Below are 18,307 nucleotides of genomic sequence, written 5' to 3' on the forward strand. Positions count from 1 at the left end.
CGACCCAAAGGGTTGAAATTCTTACAAACCTCTTTCGGGATCTTGTGTGGGTGCCTGCATTGGTCATGTGACAATAATACAGCAGCTAGTAGAGGGCCTGACATGCTTATTCAGGCAGTGGCCAAAGACAAGGAGTCCTATTTGTCTCACCCAGCAGAGGTCATTAGAACAATGTTTCAACAGGGACTAACAAATAGCATGAAAGGGGAGATGTAGCTTTTTTTAAAATTACAGTAATACTACTAGGATTTACTGCAGATTATGAAAGAAGTGAATGTGGTCCAAGGGAATGATGCTCTTATATTTATCTCTGTCTTTTTTCCTTAAGGAACATACATTAAGGGGATTAATAGAATATACATCTAACTCTCTTTACAAGCAGTATTTGCCTGGTTAAAACTACCAAGGCTAATATGTGAAATGAATCCACCTCATTTAAAAGTATTTCTACTACCTGTGTATCTTCAGTTGCAGAGGTCTCTCTGTTTCTTCCACGGGTTAGCACAGCCCATAACATGTGCCAGAGGAATGAAGCTAAGACGCAGAAACTACCTGCAATCCAGACATCTACCTTCAAGGATTGATCCATTTTTTTAAGCTCATTTACTTTGGTCTCTTGGTTTACTAGAAGTAATTTGCTGGACAATCAAATGTCTCCCCAGCTCAGTAAGCACTACCTAGCTGGAGAAGGGATGGGCATGCTGCTGGGTAGGCTGGATCCTGTCACACAATTCAACACATTCCCTGGACCTATAAGGGAAAAAAAGTGACCGCCTACTGACAAGAGAGAAACAGGTGTGAGGGGCCTTCAGACAAGATTGCTTGCAAGGTAATTTACTCTGACATCCCAGCACTTCTCATATGAGCCAACACTATTAGCACCAGCCATAATAGTTAATAGTTCATGCTGTCAGTCATCTGCTCGTCCCTTCTTGCCTTTTAATTTGCAGGGGATAAAAAATATACACAAAGAGCACATTTGGATGGTAAAACTGTGGGAAAAAATTGTATGTGTCATGTAATTAAAGACTATGGTAATGCATATGCATAAGGAGGCTGAATTAAGGCTAAATGGCCACCTTACTTCTGATATTTCCTCACTTTTGAGTGCTAGGACTTTGCAAACTCGACATTCTTCTAATATAACCAAACCAAAACAACCCCCCTCAAAAAACTGAAAAAGCAGAAATTATATCTTGTTGCAGTATACCACCCCCAACAGCAGGGGTCAGATCTTTAGAGCCACAGCACAGATCTCTACCACTTGAGCTACTGGTAGCAATAGTAGGCTGTTATCTTCTATGTGGACTAGCCACTATGGGGGAAGGAGACACATATTATGCCTGTGAGTTTCACCACTATTTGCTTACAGGAGAGGACTAGAGAGAACAATGATTCCTGAGTTCCATTCCAGGCTCTGTAGGGGAGTATTCTCTTATGGTTATAGACCCTTTTGACCATGTACCCACAATGTGTCCCCACACTCCTTCTATCCATCTCCCCACACTGACTCCTGGCACTCTCCCCCTATCCCCAATATACACCTTCCTGACCAGTTTAAAGTCCCTGCTCCAAAGCACAGAGGTGCTGGAGCTTCTCAGAAAAGCAGTAGTACATTTTTCTTTTTAACATGAGCAAAACAACATATTTGAAATATCGTTCTGAGAAACAGTCAGACTATTTTAGCTGAAATTTTCAACAACAAAAAATCAGCTTGAGATAGACACCCGGGATGAAAATTTTTCGGCCTAAGCAGGTGAAGTTTGGCAAAGTTATAAGCAACTAAAACCAGGGCCTTATAAAGGGAAGTGTTAGGCAACCTTAACAACAGACGGTGCTACCAGATCTACCTCTAATTAAAGCACAGAAACTGTTTCGATTCCAGGGATGAGAAGCCGAAATTGGAGGACAAAGGATGTCATGTAGAGTTAGATAAGAGCTGCAGTTCAGTTGGCTGGAGCTAAAGCCTTAACTGCCTAGCAGGTGCATATAAATAAAATGGACAAAGAACATGAAAGAGGATTAATTGGGCAGAGTAGAGCAGTGTGAATGTAGAATACTGTAATTCTCCCTGTGCTTAGGTATATACACTTCTCCAGAGGTTGGCAGGAAAAGGACTTAATTATCTTCTCTACCAACAGTTTTCAAGTACATAAAAGATTGTTACAAGAGGAAGGTGAAAAATTGTTCTTGTTAACCTCTGAGGATAGGTTCAATGGGCTTAAACTGCAGCAAGGAAGGTTTAGGGTAGACATTAGGAAAATGTCCTGTCAGGGTAGTTAAGCACTGCAACAAATTGCTTAGGGAGGTTGTGGAATCTCCTTCATGGAGGTTTTTAAGAAGAGGTTAGACAAACACCTATCAGGGATGGTCTAGTTCAGTGGTTCCCAAACTTGTTCCGCCGCTTGTGCAGGGAAAGCCCCTGACGGGCCAGGCCGGTTTGTTTATCTGCCACGTCCGCAGGTTCGGCCGAGCGCGGCTCCCAGTGGCTGCAGTTCGCTGCTCCAGGCCAATGGAAGCTGCCGGAAGCAGCGCAGGCCGAGGGACATTGGAGCAGCGAACTGCGGCCACTGGGAGCCAAGATTGGCCGAACCTGCGGACGCAGCAGATAAACCAACCGGCCCGGCCCACCAGGGGCTTTCCCTGCACAAGTGGTGGAACAAATTTGGGAACCACTGGTCTAGTTAATACTTACTCCTGCCTTGAGTGCAGGGGACTGGACTAGATGACCTCTTGAGGGCCCTTCCAGTGCTACACCTCTATGATTCTATAGGACAACAATTACAGTATTGCCAACCTCAAACATTCAAAAGTCATGAATATGGTCCCCCAAAATTATGACATTGGCTTAAAAATCAAGAGATTTTTTAAAAAAAATATTGCATTCTTTTTATTTGCTTCTAGCTTGTGAGACTTTAGGGTGCACTCAAGTCACATTTCAGACTTTTCTCCGTAACCATGAGAGATACACACACACAGAGAGAAATGAAAGCTGAGATTCTCATGGAATGACTCCAGGAACTGGTGCAATTAAGTAAAACAAACAATAATGTTGGACTCATCATGGCAACATGGCTGCCATTAGTGTAGGAGTTTGCAGGGGATCGCTGGCCCAAGGCATTTGTTCTCCCCAATAGACAAAGCTCTGGAAAGAGACTCTTTGCTTCCACCACTCCCACAATCATCACTGACATGACTTAAAAGAGAAGGACCCACTGATCATCCACTGGCCTCTTTTCCCATACAGTGATTAAGAAGAGAGAATGATGAGCAGCCCCCACCTGCTGTACCAATGGAGCAGCTAGTTTGAATGCCAAATGCCTAGTTTGCGCACCAGTTACAGTCAGGTCCTATATCTAAATATTGGAACTAGGGCTAGTTGAAAAACAGTTTCAAGGAAAAATTTTCAACAGAAAATTGGAGCTTTGATCAAACTAATTTTTCCAAAAAACCTGTCAGGTTTCTATGAAAAAATGTTGATTTTTTGTTGGAAAACAGATCAACCCCCCCAAAAAACTTTACAAAGTTCAGGTTTTTGATGGAAAAGTCAAAATCCTCTACAAAAAATGTCAATGAAAACTTATTTTGATTGCCTGTTGGGGGAAAAAAATATATGTTTTCCAAGTAACTCCATGATGGACTGCCCTGGCAACTGTCTATTCAAACAAACCTTGTTGATGGATGTTGTATGACTATAAAAATATACCTGCTGCTTTGGCATTTAGAGGGGGACTCTGACATCATCTTTCAAGAATAAAAATGAGTTTATCATGAAACTGTTGCCCCCATCCACTAAACGCCATCAGAAAGCTCTCTTGTGACCTTTATTGTCCTAATCCCTTTACCAATGCAATTCTAAGAGGCACTGAGTTATAACAATCAGAATATAACGACCATGGTCCTGTCGTAACTGTTTTTGCAGGGAAGAAGGCCCGGCTAGTGGTGTTATGAGTTATGGTATTGCTTATGTAATAATCAGTTGCAAATGACATAGTTGGATTGTTTATCAAATGCTAGGACCCATGACTGCATTAGTCAAGCTCGGTGAACATGACTCATGGGATGGAGGACTACCCCAAGGCCTTCCACATCACTGATACGCCGCAGTGAGACTGTGGGGAACTGCTGACAGAGTGGCTGCATAGAGGGGTCTCTGCACCTTCAGTGTACTGCAAAGATGAACTCTGCGCTGACCCTAAATAAACTGGTAGGAAAAGGAAATTAGGGGGTTGGCCAGGCCCAAAATCATACAATCCAGAAACCCTGCACGGAAGCCTGGACTAGTCGCAGCCACCACTCCAGACCATAATAGCTAGAGAGCTGCTGCATTGAAATCTGCTTTCAGGCTGTGGGGGTGAATTACATCACTCCAGGACCAAGAGCAGAACTTTCTTAAAGTTGAGGGGCCCTGCCTTTAAAACTTGTTCCCCTGGGTAGTCTGGCAGAGTTTAGAGAGTTTGAGTTTAAGACTGGGTTAGCTGTTTGGTTGGTTTTGTAGTCCTAAAGAAATGGTCTTTTAATACCACCCATCATGCGTGGTTTTATTGTTGTATGAATTCTGTAAACAAGTGCCTAGCAGCTAGAGCAGTGGGCACTGGAAAAAATCAATAAAATTAACAAATAAATCATAAATAAATTACTTGCACCAGAATCATGGAAATGAGATTAAAGAACATGTTTACAATTAAAGAAAGTAATCCCATTCATTTAAAACAGTGTGCTCTGTTTTTATGCTTGGTTCCCCTCATTTTGAATCTCTGCAACCAATTTAAACATGTGGATTTCAGTTCCATTTGCTGTCAAACCACACTTCTCTACCAGCTGAGGGCCAGGGGCAGAGACTGAGGGTGAAATTCAATGGGCCAGGATGTCATCCTGTAATTGGAGCAGTCTGAAGTCAACCGAGTTAATCAGACAGGGTTGAACTTGACTGTGATTGACGAAAGTAATCATGCTATCAGTTAACTCCAAAATTCTTGAACTCTGGTGGCATAAATAATTGCCAGGCTATAAGTGGTCTTCAGATATAGAAATAGTTTGGGGGGCCAAATTCTGCCTGACTGCAGTTGCGCAGCTTTTGTGCTATTGTGCACACATCCAAGGGCAGAATTTGATCCACAGGTAGAAAGGGAGGGCAATAGAACATTCTGCATATAAAAGTTGATCAGAAAACTACCCTTTTTTTTTTCTTGTTAACTCTCATGCTTTCCATCTTTTCTTCTTTGGTAGCTCAATGTTCTTTAATTTGAACCTATATAGTTGCAAAAATAATAGGAAGGGCCTGTTCTGAACACTGGACCAGAGGGAACAAAAATATATACAAAGAACAGAGAAAGAAATTCTAATTTTCCAGAACAACCCTTTTTGTATTCAGTGAGTAACTTTTCATCCCGCGGAAGATCTGAAGAGTGCCAACCAGGGGAATGCACACCACAGCTTTCTCCCAGTGATTTTCTTTGAGCTATTACACATAACTGAATTGGCAGCACAGTTATTTGTTTTCCATTGTTCTAATGGTTCCTTGGGTGTTTGTCTTCAGATTAAGCTTTTTGATTTTATAAAATATAAGTAATATTGAAAATAAGATAACGTTTGTTTATTTTAGAAAAGTAACATCTCTAGAAAGACAGCTATTTCCGGGGATGTGGGGTGTGTATTTTCTTCTATAATTATGCCCAATTAGCCTCTGATAACATTTACCTTTCAAATGAACACATCTTTTATAAATATTCTGAATATTGTACATTTCCCCCCACAACCTCACTGGCATATTTTCTGGGCTTGGTACTGCTCCCACTGAAATGAATAGGAGCTTTACCATTGAGTTCAATCTGAGTGAGATCCCACACGCTGAAATTAAGTCTGCACTCCCACCCCCTGCTTTTCCCCGCACAGCCACCCGTTCCTGCACGGAAAATTATTCCTTCCTCCTCTCATTGTATAATATAATAAAACTATGATAGTGTTCAACAGGCTTGGGGATAAAACTAAAGGCTTTTATATACAGGGCTCACTTTTCTTCTACACCTACACCATGGTTTAGGCCCAATCGGTTCAGCAAAAAATTTTAGGCATTAATTTTAACCACATGCCTACGTGCTGTGCTGAATTAGGATCTGGGAGTTTTGCCAATGACTTTTATGTGAGTTAATTTGGGACCAGTATTAGGAAAAACATCATTCAAGCTTATGTATTTGGAATTCTTGCTCAAGAAAGATGGTAGAATGTCATTAGAATAGAATTATACTACCTTTTAGCTTGAGCAAGATTGTTCTTTTGACTAGACTGTTAGGCTAGAGTAGGAGGACACAACCTTGCTTCTGCACTTGCTCCTTTTCCTCCTGGAGGCTTGTAGTCAGTCACACCTCTTCCAATGAACCTCAAAAGTTTTTGCACCAGTTCCAGCAACACTTCTAACAAAGCACTAACTCTTGAAACATACCAAAGGTGATGAAGTTAGAATCAATGATTAATGAAGCCCCCCCCCCAAGAAATGGGAAACAAACTTGCAACCATCCAGACTACTACCTGCTATATGCAGGAAGGCTCAGAAACTCTAGGGCTCTGCCCTGCTAAGCAGAAGATTTGGTTTTGATTCCTTTTTTGACACTCACAGGCCACTAGGAAGGAAAGAGTGCTCAGCGATGATAGTGGCCACCCAGTTAATTAAAGCAAGTTATTATAACAATCTCGACAACTAGTTTTACCCTTGAGCAATATTTTACTTGTATTGCCTGGGGAATCAGCAATATTTGTAAAACATATATGGCACCAGCAAAAAACTTAAAATGCCAATTTAGAATGGACAACCTGCTTGCAATAAACTGACGATGGTAGACATAACACTGGAATGCATTACCTAGGGAGGTGGTAGAATCTCCTTCCTTAGAAGTTTTTAAGGTCAGGCTTGACAAAGCCCTGGCTGGGATGATTTAATTGGGGATTGGTCCTGCTTTGAGCAGAGGGCTGGACTAGATGACCTCCTGAGGTCCCTTCCAACCCTGATATTCTATGATTCTATGTTGGGTTTACTGTAGTACTGGCTAACAGTTCATCCTGCCCTCCTATTCCTGCCTGCCACATTTTTGTTACATGGCTGTGGACTGAAATGAATGAGAATCTTCAGAACAACAGGAAATCTCTTCATTCCAAATCCCTGCAGATAAGAATGTTGCAGCAGGCAGAAAGAACGGACGGGGTGGGGTGCAAGTCAACACTACTGGTTTCTGCTTCCACACTCCAGCCCAATAATTGTGACTTTAATACTGACACAACCCTCATTTTGGGGAGTTAGTAGATTCCCTCCTCCCCCCCCAAAAAAAAACTAAACAAAAAAACAACAACCCACCACCCAGAAATTAACCTTGTAGTCATGGGGACTAGTAGCTTTGACAATGCTGTTTTAATATAATGTGTGAATCCTATATAGAGACCCAGAAATGTTTAAAAATGACTAACAACAGTAGCAGCACACTTAATAGTAAAATAATTAGTTCCCCCAAATATATCATGATGAGAATAATGATTAAAATAATTAAAAACTAAATTTCTTGGTGTTTGAATATAAAAGCAAAACATCTCAGAATAACTTTAAAATTATACAAATGTCTCAGGTTGCCATTTATAACCTTTGAATATTTACATTTCCCTGAACTCTACTCCCACAGATAAAAACTAAAATGTATGTAATTTTTCACAAACTGGTATGTAAACAAATAATTTCTTATTGCATTGGTTCTAAGTACTACTCCCTAACTATTGTCTGAACTACAGGTCAGTAGAGTCAGTAGCTTCTCTGGCTTTTCCCCTTAGTAAAATGTAATGATGTCAGGAAATATTTTATTCTTTCAAACCACCAGAAAGGAGAATTTTAGCTGAACATGCAACCATCATTCTGCACAAAACCTTTACGCTATGGGCCTGCTCCTGCTCCTATGGAAGTCAATAAGCTCCCACCAGCTTCAATCATGCAGAATCACCACCTATGATGTTAAAACATTTGTCTCATTTTTAACTAAGTGGCATGGAAAGATTTACATATTTTTCAAAAAATTATTCCAGAATTTTCTAAATTGGGAACTTGCTAAACTTGAGGGGCAACTAAATCCACATTTAAATAAGCAGCCTGCTTTTTCAGAGGTGCTGAAGTCTCACAACTCCCATGAGTCTTCTGAAAATCAGGCAATGTGCCTAAATACAGATTTAATTGCCTAAATTTAGGCACCCAAGTTCAAAAATCTCTCAAAACTACAGTAACTGCATTATATTTAATGGAAAATATGAAAAATAGCATGGAAAGTGAAATTTCACTGTACTAAGCTATACATATGTGGGAAGCACAGGACAGAAGGTAATATCTCTGTAGTTGGTTACCTCTTTATCTTCTGTGCCAGGCTCTGGTTCACTGATTCTTTCTTCCCAAAAGCTTCTCACCCTCTCCACCTTTTCCAAGCACTGAAAAAAAGCCACTTTGCCTAGTTTGGTACTGCTGTACTGTGTATTGATTTCTTCCACCCTGTTAATCTTAAATAGCTTTGTGTTGTATCCAATAAGGTTACCATCTTGATCTCTCTCCAGCTTGGTTTCATAAATCAGTGAATACTCATGACATTTGACATCTTCCTTTTCTTGTCTGTAATGAGGAGAAACAGATGAAACATTAACATGATTCTTGCATTTTTAGTTTAAAAACAAGTCAACTGTGCAATAAAAATGTTATACATTTTTTCCTCTTAAAATCTGTGGGGATATTTTTTTGTAGCTATAACTAGCTAGGCTCAAAAAAGAAACATTGCTGACATTAGTAACCTTTGCCTGTCTTAGATATCATTACCAGTTTTTTAGTGACTTAAGAACCTAAAGGCTTGATTTCACAGGGAAATTGACTAGAATAGCTATTGCAGATTAAGCTACTCTGCAATAGCTATTCCAAAGCACACTCATTATTCTGGAATAAAGTGATTTATATTCTAGAATAATGTCCACACAGCGAGCTATGCCAGTCAACTTCCCTTTGTAGACAAGCCCTAAATTCCATTTTCACATCTGTATAAAAATGTGTTGCACTCACGCATTGAAAAAATGTCTCCTAGTACTACAGATTTTGATGGGGAGCAGTGGAATCTAACATTTCAGTAGTAAAGGAAAGGGACTCTCAATTTATTTTAGACCTAAAATCTAAAGTGAATAAAATGTTTGAATTATTTTTGTAAGCCTTGTCTAGCAGCGATGTAAACCCAAATACAATAGCATTGTGCTAGCTCATGAGCACAAGAAAGCTGAAACAAACCAATCCAGTTGCATTGTTTATTGCTTGCATTTTGCTCAACCTGGACAAACACCATAAATTATACAAAGTAAATTAGAATTTAATTATTCTTTCACTGTTATTAGTAACACAGATAAGTAATTTTGTATAATATAGGATTACGTAAGTAATTAAATATGTGATGTTCATGTGAACACTTTCCCTTTAATAGAAAATTTATTTGACAGCATTTAAGCTAAGCTGTGTTAGGTCAGCATATCTTCCAGTTGACCTTGCCCCACTCATTCCTGGAACAGTGCCTTGTTGCTGTGTTCTGACTCCCCAGGGCAGGAAAGAGATTCTTGGAGCCTTTTTCCTCCGCGAACAGCAGCGAGGCTAACAGAGGGAGTTTCACTGGGATCTGTCCGAGAGGAGGTACACTAAGAGCTGCATTACGGGGCTGTGTTGGTGAGTATCTGAGTGTCTGTTACAGGGACAGTTTGTCCGTGTGCTTGACTGTTTGAAAAGTGTGAATTGGGAGTGCTTTGTTCCAGGTGGGCCTTGAGTGGGCCCGATTGTTATAAAAAGGCAGCCCGTTGCGAACGAGTGGAGAGGTGAACAGAGGGATTTTGACTTGGAGTTCGCCTGGGGAGAGCCTACTGAGGCTTTCATCTTGAAGGCTTCTCTGAGTTGTTACTGCAACAGCTGAAGAAGCTCTTAGAAGGAAGGTAATATGGATGGTGAGTGATCAGCTGTTGTGACCTGCACAGGATGTGCCATGTTTATCTTTCTTCTACAGGACAGAAGCAACTTTGTCTGTACAAAGTGCAAGCTGGTCTCCATATTGGAAGAGAAGGTTCAAAGTCTGGAGAAACAAGTATCAACCCTGCATTGCATAAGAGAAAATGAAGATTTCCTGGACAGACATCAGGATATGCTTCTACGGGCACAACATTCTGAAAAATCAGAGCAGGCTGCACAGCAGGGACAGAAGGACGGTAAAGAAAATTAGCAGCATGTGACCTCCAGAAGAAGAAAGAGGAGCATCCATGTACCAGCAATGCAGATACAGGTGAGCAACCGTTTTCATGTTCTCTCCATAGGTACGAATGCGGACAGTGGACAGATGATACATCTGAGGGAAGGGAGCAGGAGAAGACTCCACCGATTGGAAGGCGTGAGATGCACTGTCCTAGGGATGGGGGTTCCACGACCACCACTCCCAAGAGAAGGAGGCGGGTGGTGGTGGTCAGGGACTCCCTCCTAAGGGGGACTGAGTCATTTATCTGCCGTCCCGACCGGGACAACCAAGAAGCGTGCTGCTTGCCAGGAGCTAGGATTCATGATGTGACGGAGAGACTGCCAAGTCTCATCAAGCCCTCAGATCACTACCCCTTCCTGCTTCTCCACATGGGCACCAATGATACTGCCAAGAATGACCTTGAGCAGATCACTGCAGACTATGTGGCTTTGGGAAGGAGTTTGTGGCGCAAGTGGTCTTCTCGTCCATCCTCCCTGTGGAAGAAAAAGGCCCAGGTAGAGACCGTCGAAATGTGGAAGTCAACGAATGGCTACGCAGGTGGTGCTGGAGAGAAGGCTTTGGATTCTTTGACCATGGGATGGTGCTCCAAGAAGAAGGATTGCTAGGCAGAGACGGGCTCCATCTAACAAAAAGAAGGAATAGCATCTTCGTAAGCAGGCTGGCTAACCTAGTGAGGAGGGCTTTAAACTAGGTTCACTGGGGGAAGGAGACCAAAGCCCTGAGGTAAGTGGGGAAGTGGGATACCAGGAGGAAGCACGAGCAGGAGAGTGCAAGAGGGGAGGACTCCTGCCTCATACTGAGAAAGCAGGACAATCAGCGAATTATCTTAAGTGCCTATACACAAATTCAAGAAGCCTGGGAAACAAGCAGGGAGAAATGGAAGTCCTGGCACAGTCAAGGAATTATGATGTGATTGGAATAACAGAGACTTGGTGGGATAACTCACATGACTGGAGTACTGTTCAGGAAGGACAGGCAGGGCAGAAAAGGTGGGGGAGTTGCATTGAATGAAAGAAAACAGTATGGCTGCTCAGAGCTCCAGTATCAAACTGCAGAAAAACCTGAGAGTCTCTGGATTAAGTTTAGAAGTGAGAGCAACAAGGGTGATGCGTGGTGGGAGTCTGCTATAGACCACCGGACCACGGGGATGAGGTGGATGAGGCTTTCTTCAGGCAACTAACAGAAGTTACTAGATCACAGGCCCTGGTTCTCATAGGGGCTTCAATCACCCTGATATCTGCAGGGAGAGCAATACAGCAGTGCACAGACAATCCAGGAAGTTTTTGGAAAATGTAGGGGACAATTTCCTGGTGCAAGTGCTGGAGGAACCAACTAGGGGCAGAGCTCTTCTTGACCTGCTGCTCACAAACTGGGAAGAATTAGTAGGGGAAGCAAAAGTAGATGGGAACCTGGGAGGCAGTGACCATGAGATGGTCGAGTTCAGGATCCTGACACAAGGAAGAAAGGAAAGCAGCAGAATACGGACCCTGGACTTCAGAAAAGCAGACTTTGACTCCCTCAGGGAACTGATAGGCAAGATCCCCTGGGAGAATAACATGAGGGGGAAAGGAGTCCAGGAGAGCTGGCTGTATTTTAAAGAATCCTTATTGAGGTTACAGGGACAAACCATCCCGATGTGTAGAAAGAATAGTAAATATGGCAGGCGACCAGCTTGGCTTAACAGTGAAATCCTTGCTGATCTTAAACACAAAAAAGCAGCTCACAAGAAGTGGAAGCTTGGACAAATGACCAGGGAGGAGTATAAAAAATATTGCTCAGGCATGCAGGAGTGAAATCAGGAAGGCCAAATCACACTTGGAGTTGCAGCTAGCAAGGGGTGTTAAGAGTAACAAGAAGGGTTTCTACAGGTATGTTAGCAACAAGAAGAAGGTCAGGGAAAGTGTGGGCCCCTTACTGAATGGGTGAGGCAACCTAGTGACAGAGGATGTGGAAAAAGCTAATGTACTCAATGCTTTTTTTGCCTCTGTCTTCATGAACAAGGTCAGCTCCCAGACTACTGCACTGGGCAGCACAGTATGGAGAGGAGGTGACCAGCCCTCTGTGGAGAAAAAAGTGGTTCGGGACTATTTAGAAAAGTTGGACGAGCACAAGTCCATGGGGCCAGATGCGCTGCATCCGAGGGTGCTAAAGGAGTTGGCAGATGTGATTGCAGAGCCATTGGTCATTATCTTTGAAAACTCATGGCAATCAGGGGAGGTACCGGATAACTGGAAAAAGGCTAATGTAGTGCCCATCTTTAAAAAAGGGGAGGAGGAGGATTCGGGGAACTACAGCCCAATCACTCTCACCTCAGTACCTGGAAAAATGATGGAGTAGGTCCTCAAGGAATCAATTTTGAAGCACTTAGAGGAAAGGAAAATGATCAGGAACAGTCAGCATGGATTCACCAAGGGCAAGTCATGTCTGACTAACCTAATAGCCTTCTATGATGAGATAACTGGCTCTGTGGATGACGGGAAAGCAGTGGACGTGTTGTTCCTTGACTTTACAAAGCTTTTGACACAGTCTCCCACAGTATTCTTGCCAGCAAGTTAAAGAAGTATGGGCTGGATGAATGGACTATAATGTGGACAGAAAGCTGGCTAGATCATCGGGTTGTGATCAATGGCTCCACGTCTAGTTGGCAGCCAGTACCCAGCAGAGTGCCCCAAGGGTCGGTCCTGGGGCAGGTTTTGTTCAATATCTTCATTAATGATCTGGAGGATGTCATGGATTGCACCCTCAGCAAGTTTGCAGATGACACTAAACTGGGAGGAGAGGTAGATACGCTGGAGGGTAGGGACACGATACAGAGGGACCTAGACTATTTAGAGGATTGGGCCAAAAGAAATCTGATGAGGTTCAATAAGGACAAGTGCAGGGTCCTGCATTAAGGACGGAAGAATCTCATGCACTGCTACAGACTAGGGACTGAGTGGCTAGGCAGAAGTTCTGCAGAAGCGGACCTAGGGGTTACTGTGGACGAGAAGCTGGATATGAGTCAACAGTGTGCCCTTGTTGCCAAGAAGGCCAATGGCATTTTGGGATGTATAAGTAGGGGCATTGCCAGCAGATCAAGGGACGTGATCGTTCCCCTCTATTCGACACTGGTGAGGCCTCATCTGGAGTACTGTGTCCAGTTTTGGGCCCCACACTACAAGAAGGATGTGGAAAAATTGGGGAGTCAAGCGGAGGGCAACAAAAATGATTAGGGGGCTGGAGCACATGATTAATGAGGAAAGGCTGAGGGAACTGGGATTATTTAGTCTGCAGAAGAGAAGAATGAAGGGGGATTTGATAGCTGCTTTCAACTATATGAAAGGGGGTTCCAAAGAGGATGGATCTAAATTGTTCTCAGTGGTAGCAGATGACAGAACAAGGAGTAATGGTCTCAAGTTACAGTGGGGGAGGTTTAGGTTGGATATTATGAAAAACATTTTCACTAGGAGGGTGGTGAAGTGCTGGAATGGGTTACCTAGGGAGGTGGTGGACCTCCTTCCTTAGAGGTTTTTTAAGGTCAGGCTTGACAAAGCCCTGGCTGGGATGATTTAGTTGGGGATTGGTCCTGCTTTGAGCCGGGGGTTGGACTAGATGACCTCCTGAGGTCCCTTCCAACCCTGATAGTCTATGATTAGCTACTTTAGCTGGTATATTCCAGGACTGAATCTAGCCCACAATATATTTTGAAGATGGCTTTAAGCAAGTGTGCGGAGGAAAATATTTAAAAGCTGTTAGACAAATGACAGGCTGTAATCCAGGTAAAAATAATCCCATGGCTCTCATTACTCATAGACTCTGAAATGCTTTTGAACTACACAGCTGCAAAGAGTGCTTCCTACTGTGAGAGAGAAGTACCCCAATGGCAACAGAAAGCCTAAGTCTCTCTGTAATCACTTAAAGACCACATCCTTTCCCAGCCCATGATCACCAAATGTAGCAATCTGTCTAATGACAGTGACATGTCCTAATGAAAAGGGCACATTTTTCCCTAGCTGACTGATGTTCAATCAGCTGGGGAAAATGTTAAAGGGGTGACAAGCCTAAAGATGTTGTGATCCTCATGGCTGTGTTTTAGAATCACAGGACAGGAAGAGACCTCAAGAGGTCCCCTAGTCCAGTCCCCTGCACTCATGGCAGGACTAAGTATTATCTCTAGACCATTCCTGACAGGTATTTATCTAACCTGCTCTTAAAAATCTACTGCTTCCCCCCATCCACAAGGGGGGACTGTTATTTATCACCTTATTATCTTCTAGATGTTTGCAAATTGATTGCTTAATTATTTGCTCCATTATCTTTCCGGTACAGAGAGGCAGGGAGCAAGGAAAGAAAAGAAGATGGGGGCCCACTGCCCACCTGTTACATCACTCCTCTCCATTATTATCTTCACACCTTCCTAAAACAACATGGTAAACAAGGGAAGGCTTCCAGGGTTCAATTATGGAATTCAACAGCAGCGAGTGATCACCACTACAACACTGATAATATAGACAGCAGAGCACCCCCACTACTCTTTGGTAATCTGACGAAGCAGAAACCTGTGAGACTGGGCCTAGAGCCATCTGTTACCACAGAAACAGGTTTAATCTGCCCTAAATCTACCTTGTAACTCTGTCCCAACAGTTAACATGTGCAATAAAAAAATCTGTCTGTCCTGCATAATTTTACTGTCAAATAATTCAGAAAATATACATGTTATTTAAATGAAAAAAAAAAATCTCTGTTGGCTGGGCTGTCTTGGTGAGAACGGAGAAGATGGACCTAGAATTAAGTGTTGCTCCAACTCATTCCTGAGGGGCTTTTCCTTTCAGTCTTCCTCAATAGGCCAGCATTCCACTTTGGCCAGGATAGCTTACCTCAGAGCTAGCATTTGTTGTCTTCATGGGCATACAAAGGCCTAAAGGCCACAGCTATTTTCAACTGCACAGAGCCACAGAGGCTCGCATGATTATGTGGGAAAGGGGCATGTATAATGTTATCTCTATCATTTGCATAATAGCAACATATCGATAACCCAGGTGAAATAAGGTAGAGAGTGTTTAGAGCTGGGCAGGAATATAATATAGGCATACAGGCACTGCTAAGAAAATGTATATCCTTTTTCTTTCTCAGTCTGTTTCTTTAGATTGTAAGCTCTTCAGCTAGGACTTGCTTTACTCCATATTCCGTAACGTGCCTTGCAAACTTTTCGGTACTGTATTAATAATAATCTATAAACCTTCATCATGAGTTCAAACCAAAACTTCATCTGTTACCTTTTCTACATACTAATATTTTGCCAGACACTTTCAAGATTTAAGTCAGAAGACAGGTACTATTACATAGTAGCCAGACTTGTTTACATTTCAGTACCCCAGCACAGTACATCTTTAACATTAGACTGACCTGGAAATTTACAAGATAGGAACAGTTATATAATAATGAATAATTACAACTAAATGTATAATAGGAGGAAAAACCAATATAACCTGGAAAGATTTACCATTAGGTCAACTTTAGTTGATGAACTATGACGATAACTATACTAGTTATTATACTTTCCTATCTAGTAAAACCCATGCTATGTTTTTTACACTGTAGGACAATGGGAAGACTTTTTAAAAAAAAACTAACAACATTTCTGACTCTTCTCAAGAAAAAAAACAAACATCAAGGTATTTTGATAAATGGCCTGTGAATCTAACAAAGCAAACACACAGGGCCCAGTTCTGATTTCACTTACACCAGTGTGAAATCAGAGGAACTCTATGAAGTTACACTTCACGATTTGCCTGCAGGAGTCAGGATTTATTTTTAAAATGTCTGAAGTGTGCAGCCAGAACTCAAGCTTTTGGTGAATTTCAATGGTGACATTACACATCTCAGGAATGTTTAATAAAGTTCATGATTTTTCACTGTTTGAAGCTGAGGTATGATAGTGAGTTTTATTGGTACAGGTATTAGTGGTAACAATAGTTATTGCTCAGAAGTGCATAGCATAATAAAAGAAAGGAAAGAGTGTAGATGAAAAGAAAAAAAGAAAAGTGAGACCACTTGCATGTGCAAAGTTAAGCATGTGCACTTGTGCAGATCAGGGCCTAAATCTGAGACAAATTACTACTAGAAATATTTAAATATGTGAGAGTTTAAAATACTGAGCTCTTTTAAAAAAAAAACAAATAAAATTTGTTTTAAGGATTCTGCTTCCTAATTTTTCAAAATACTATTAAGTAGCATTAGGTACTGGCACCAGAAGTAACCCCAAACAAAATAATCTGGAATAAAAATATGTTTGAATACATTCAAATAAGATGGATTTTTGGGAGCAACCCAACAATTCTTAAGACCCAGCAAACCCCCGCCTTCTCATTATAAAACTCTGGGCCATATTCTCTTCGGGGAAGCTCTGTGTGTGGTACCAAGGACACCTCTGACCCAGCGCCCAGCCCTGAAGAAGACTAAGAGCTCTGTGCAGCTGGAAAGCCAGTCTCTTTCACCAGCAGATACCTGAAAGGACACTCAGAGAACCACAGGTGCTACCACACCCCCCTCCGCCCGCCTTGCAGTGGTTTCCATCATATACTCAGTGGTTTGAGCATTGGCCTGCTGAACCCAGGGTTGTGAGTTCAATCTTTGAGGGGGCCATTTAGGGATCTGGGGCAAAAATTGCAGATTGGTCCTGCTTTGAGCAGGGGGTTGGACTAGATGACCTCCTGAGGTCCCTTCCAACCCTGATATTCTATGATATACAGGGTTTATAGTTTGGTCCAATGCCCCTCAGCACCCCCACTGCACAAATTGTTACAGCCCCCCTGCAGAGACAAGCCCCCCCTCCAGTGCAGCAAGTTTGCTAGGGAGCAGGTCTAAATAAACCGGGGGGAGAGGAGAAGGTGAGTTACAACTTTCTGTGTCTCTTTTCGAGCAGGAAAGAAGCGAAGCTAGCCCACAGCCGCAGGACTACAGCTCCCGAAGGTCTACACGCTGCGGCCGCCTACAAGAGGAGGACACGGGCCGGTCACATTCGTTTCCCGCGCGCAGCGGCAGGAAGCAATCTGCCTGCCCGGGCCTGTAGCTTTGAGCAGGCGGGCCGGGGAGCATTTACCGGCTTCTGGCAAGGGAGGCCGCTTGTGGGTGGGGCCCGGGGAGGCGGCGGCTCCGGCCCGCGCGGGGAGCCGCAGGGGCATGGAGGGGGCCGGGGCGCAGCAGGCCGGGCCGCTGGTGCGCTGCCCCGTGTGCCTGTGGGAGCTGCCCGCCGCGTACATCAACTCGCACCTAGACGGGTGCTTGCAGGACTCGGAGGCGGGGAGGGGCGGCGAGGCGGAGCGGAGCCCGCAGGCCCCCAGCAAGAAAATGCGCCTCTCCGGGCCCCCGGGGGAGAGCAGCGAGGAGGAGGAGGAGGAGCCGGAGGGCGGGAGCGGCCCCGCCGCCCCCGTGTTCCCCCTGTTCCACAAGGGCCGGGCGGCCGCAGCCCCCCCGGGAACTCCGGGCGCTGGGGCTCACAGGGGCGCTCCTGCTGCTGCTGCAGCCCGAGGCCAGGAGCGAGGGGCAAGCCCGGCCCCCGCCTGCCCAGGGCCGGCTGCCAGCCCCGGGAGCCACGCGGCTGTCCTGAGCGGGGAGACCGTGGCCCAGAAGCTGGAGGGGAAGCCCCTGGCCGATAAGCTGCGGCCGGGCACCTTGGGGGACTACGTGGGGCAGGATCAGGTGCTGGGAGAACAGACCCTGCTGCGGTCTCTGCTGGAGGCCGACGAAATCCCCTCGCTCGTCCTCTGGGGGCCCCCTGGCTGCGGCAAGGTGAGTGGCGCCGGGGCCGCTTAAGCGGCCCAAGGGAGCCCCTGCCTGAATGTCACTAGGCAGCACAGCCTCCTCCACAAGGGTCAGCCCGGCTTCCACCCGGGGCACCAGAACCCTGACACGGGCCTCACAAATCCCGGCCAACATTGAAGGTTTTACCCAAACGCAGCTTCCTTCCCATTCTCTGTTCCTGCTCTGAATTTCTCTGCTCACCTGGTTAAATGAACAGTGCACTAGGGAGGTAAAGT

General features: G+C 44.0%; 1 protein-coding gene across 3 annotated transcripts in view; it reads left to right on the plus strand.

Annotated features, from left to right (window-relative positions):
• Positions 1-9,587: 9,587 nt before the first annotated feature.
• WRNIP1 (WRN helicase interacting protein 1) overlaps positions 9,588-18,307 on the plus strand; it is a 35,249-nt gene continuing 26,529 nt past the window's right edge. Inside the window, exons 1-3 of one of the 3 annotated variants that reach the window (XR_007355178.2) lie at positions 9,588-9,715; positions 10,047-10,319; positions 17,194-18,059. Coding sequence is in view for 2 of the 3 variants with exons in the window: in XM_075125407.1 (XP_074981508.1) it covers positions 17,451-18,059 (609 nt within the window). In the remaining variant the exon portion in view is untranslated. Of the gene's footprint in view, positions 9,716-10,046; positions 10,320-10,729; positions 11,013-17,193; positions 18,060-18,307 lie in introns of those variants that run through there. The other 2 variants (XM_075125407.1, XM_048839733.2) reach the window with 2 other exon arrangements.

Source organism: Caretta caretta, chromosome 2 (assembly GCF_965140235.1).
Source record: "Caretta caretta isolate rCarCar2 chromosome 2, rCarCar1.hap1, whole genome shotgun sequence".
In the NCBI taxonomy this organism is placed as follows: Eukaryota; Metazoa; Chordata; order Testudines; family Cheloniidae; genus Caretta; species Caretta caretta.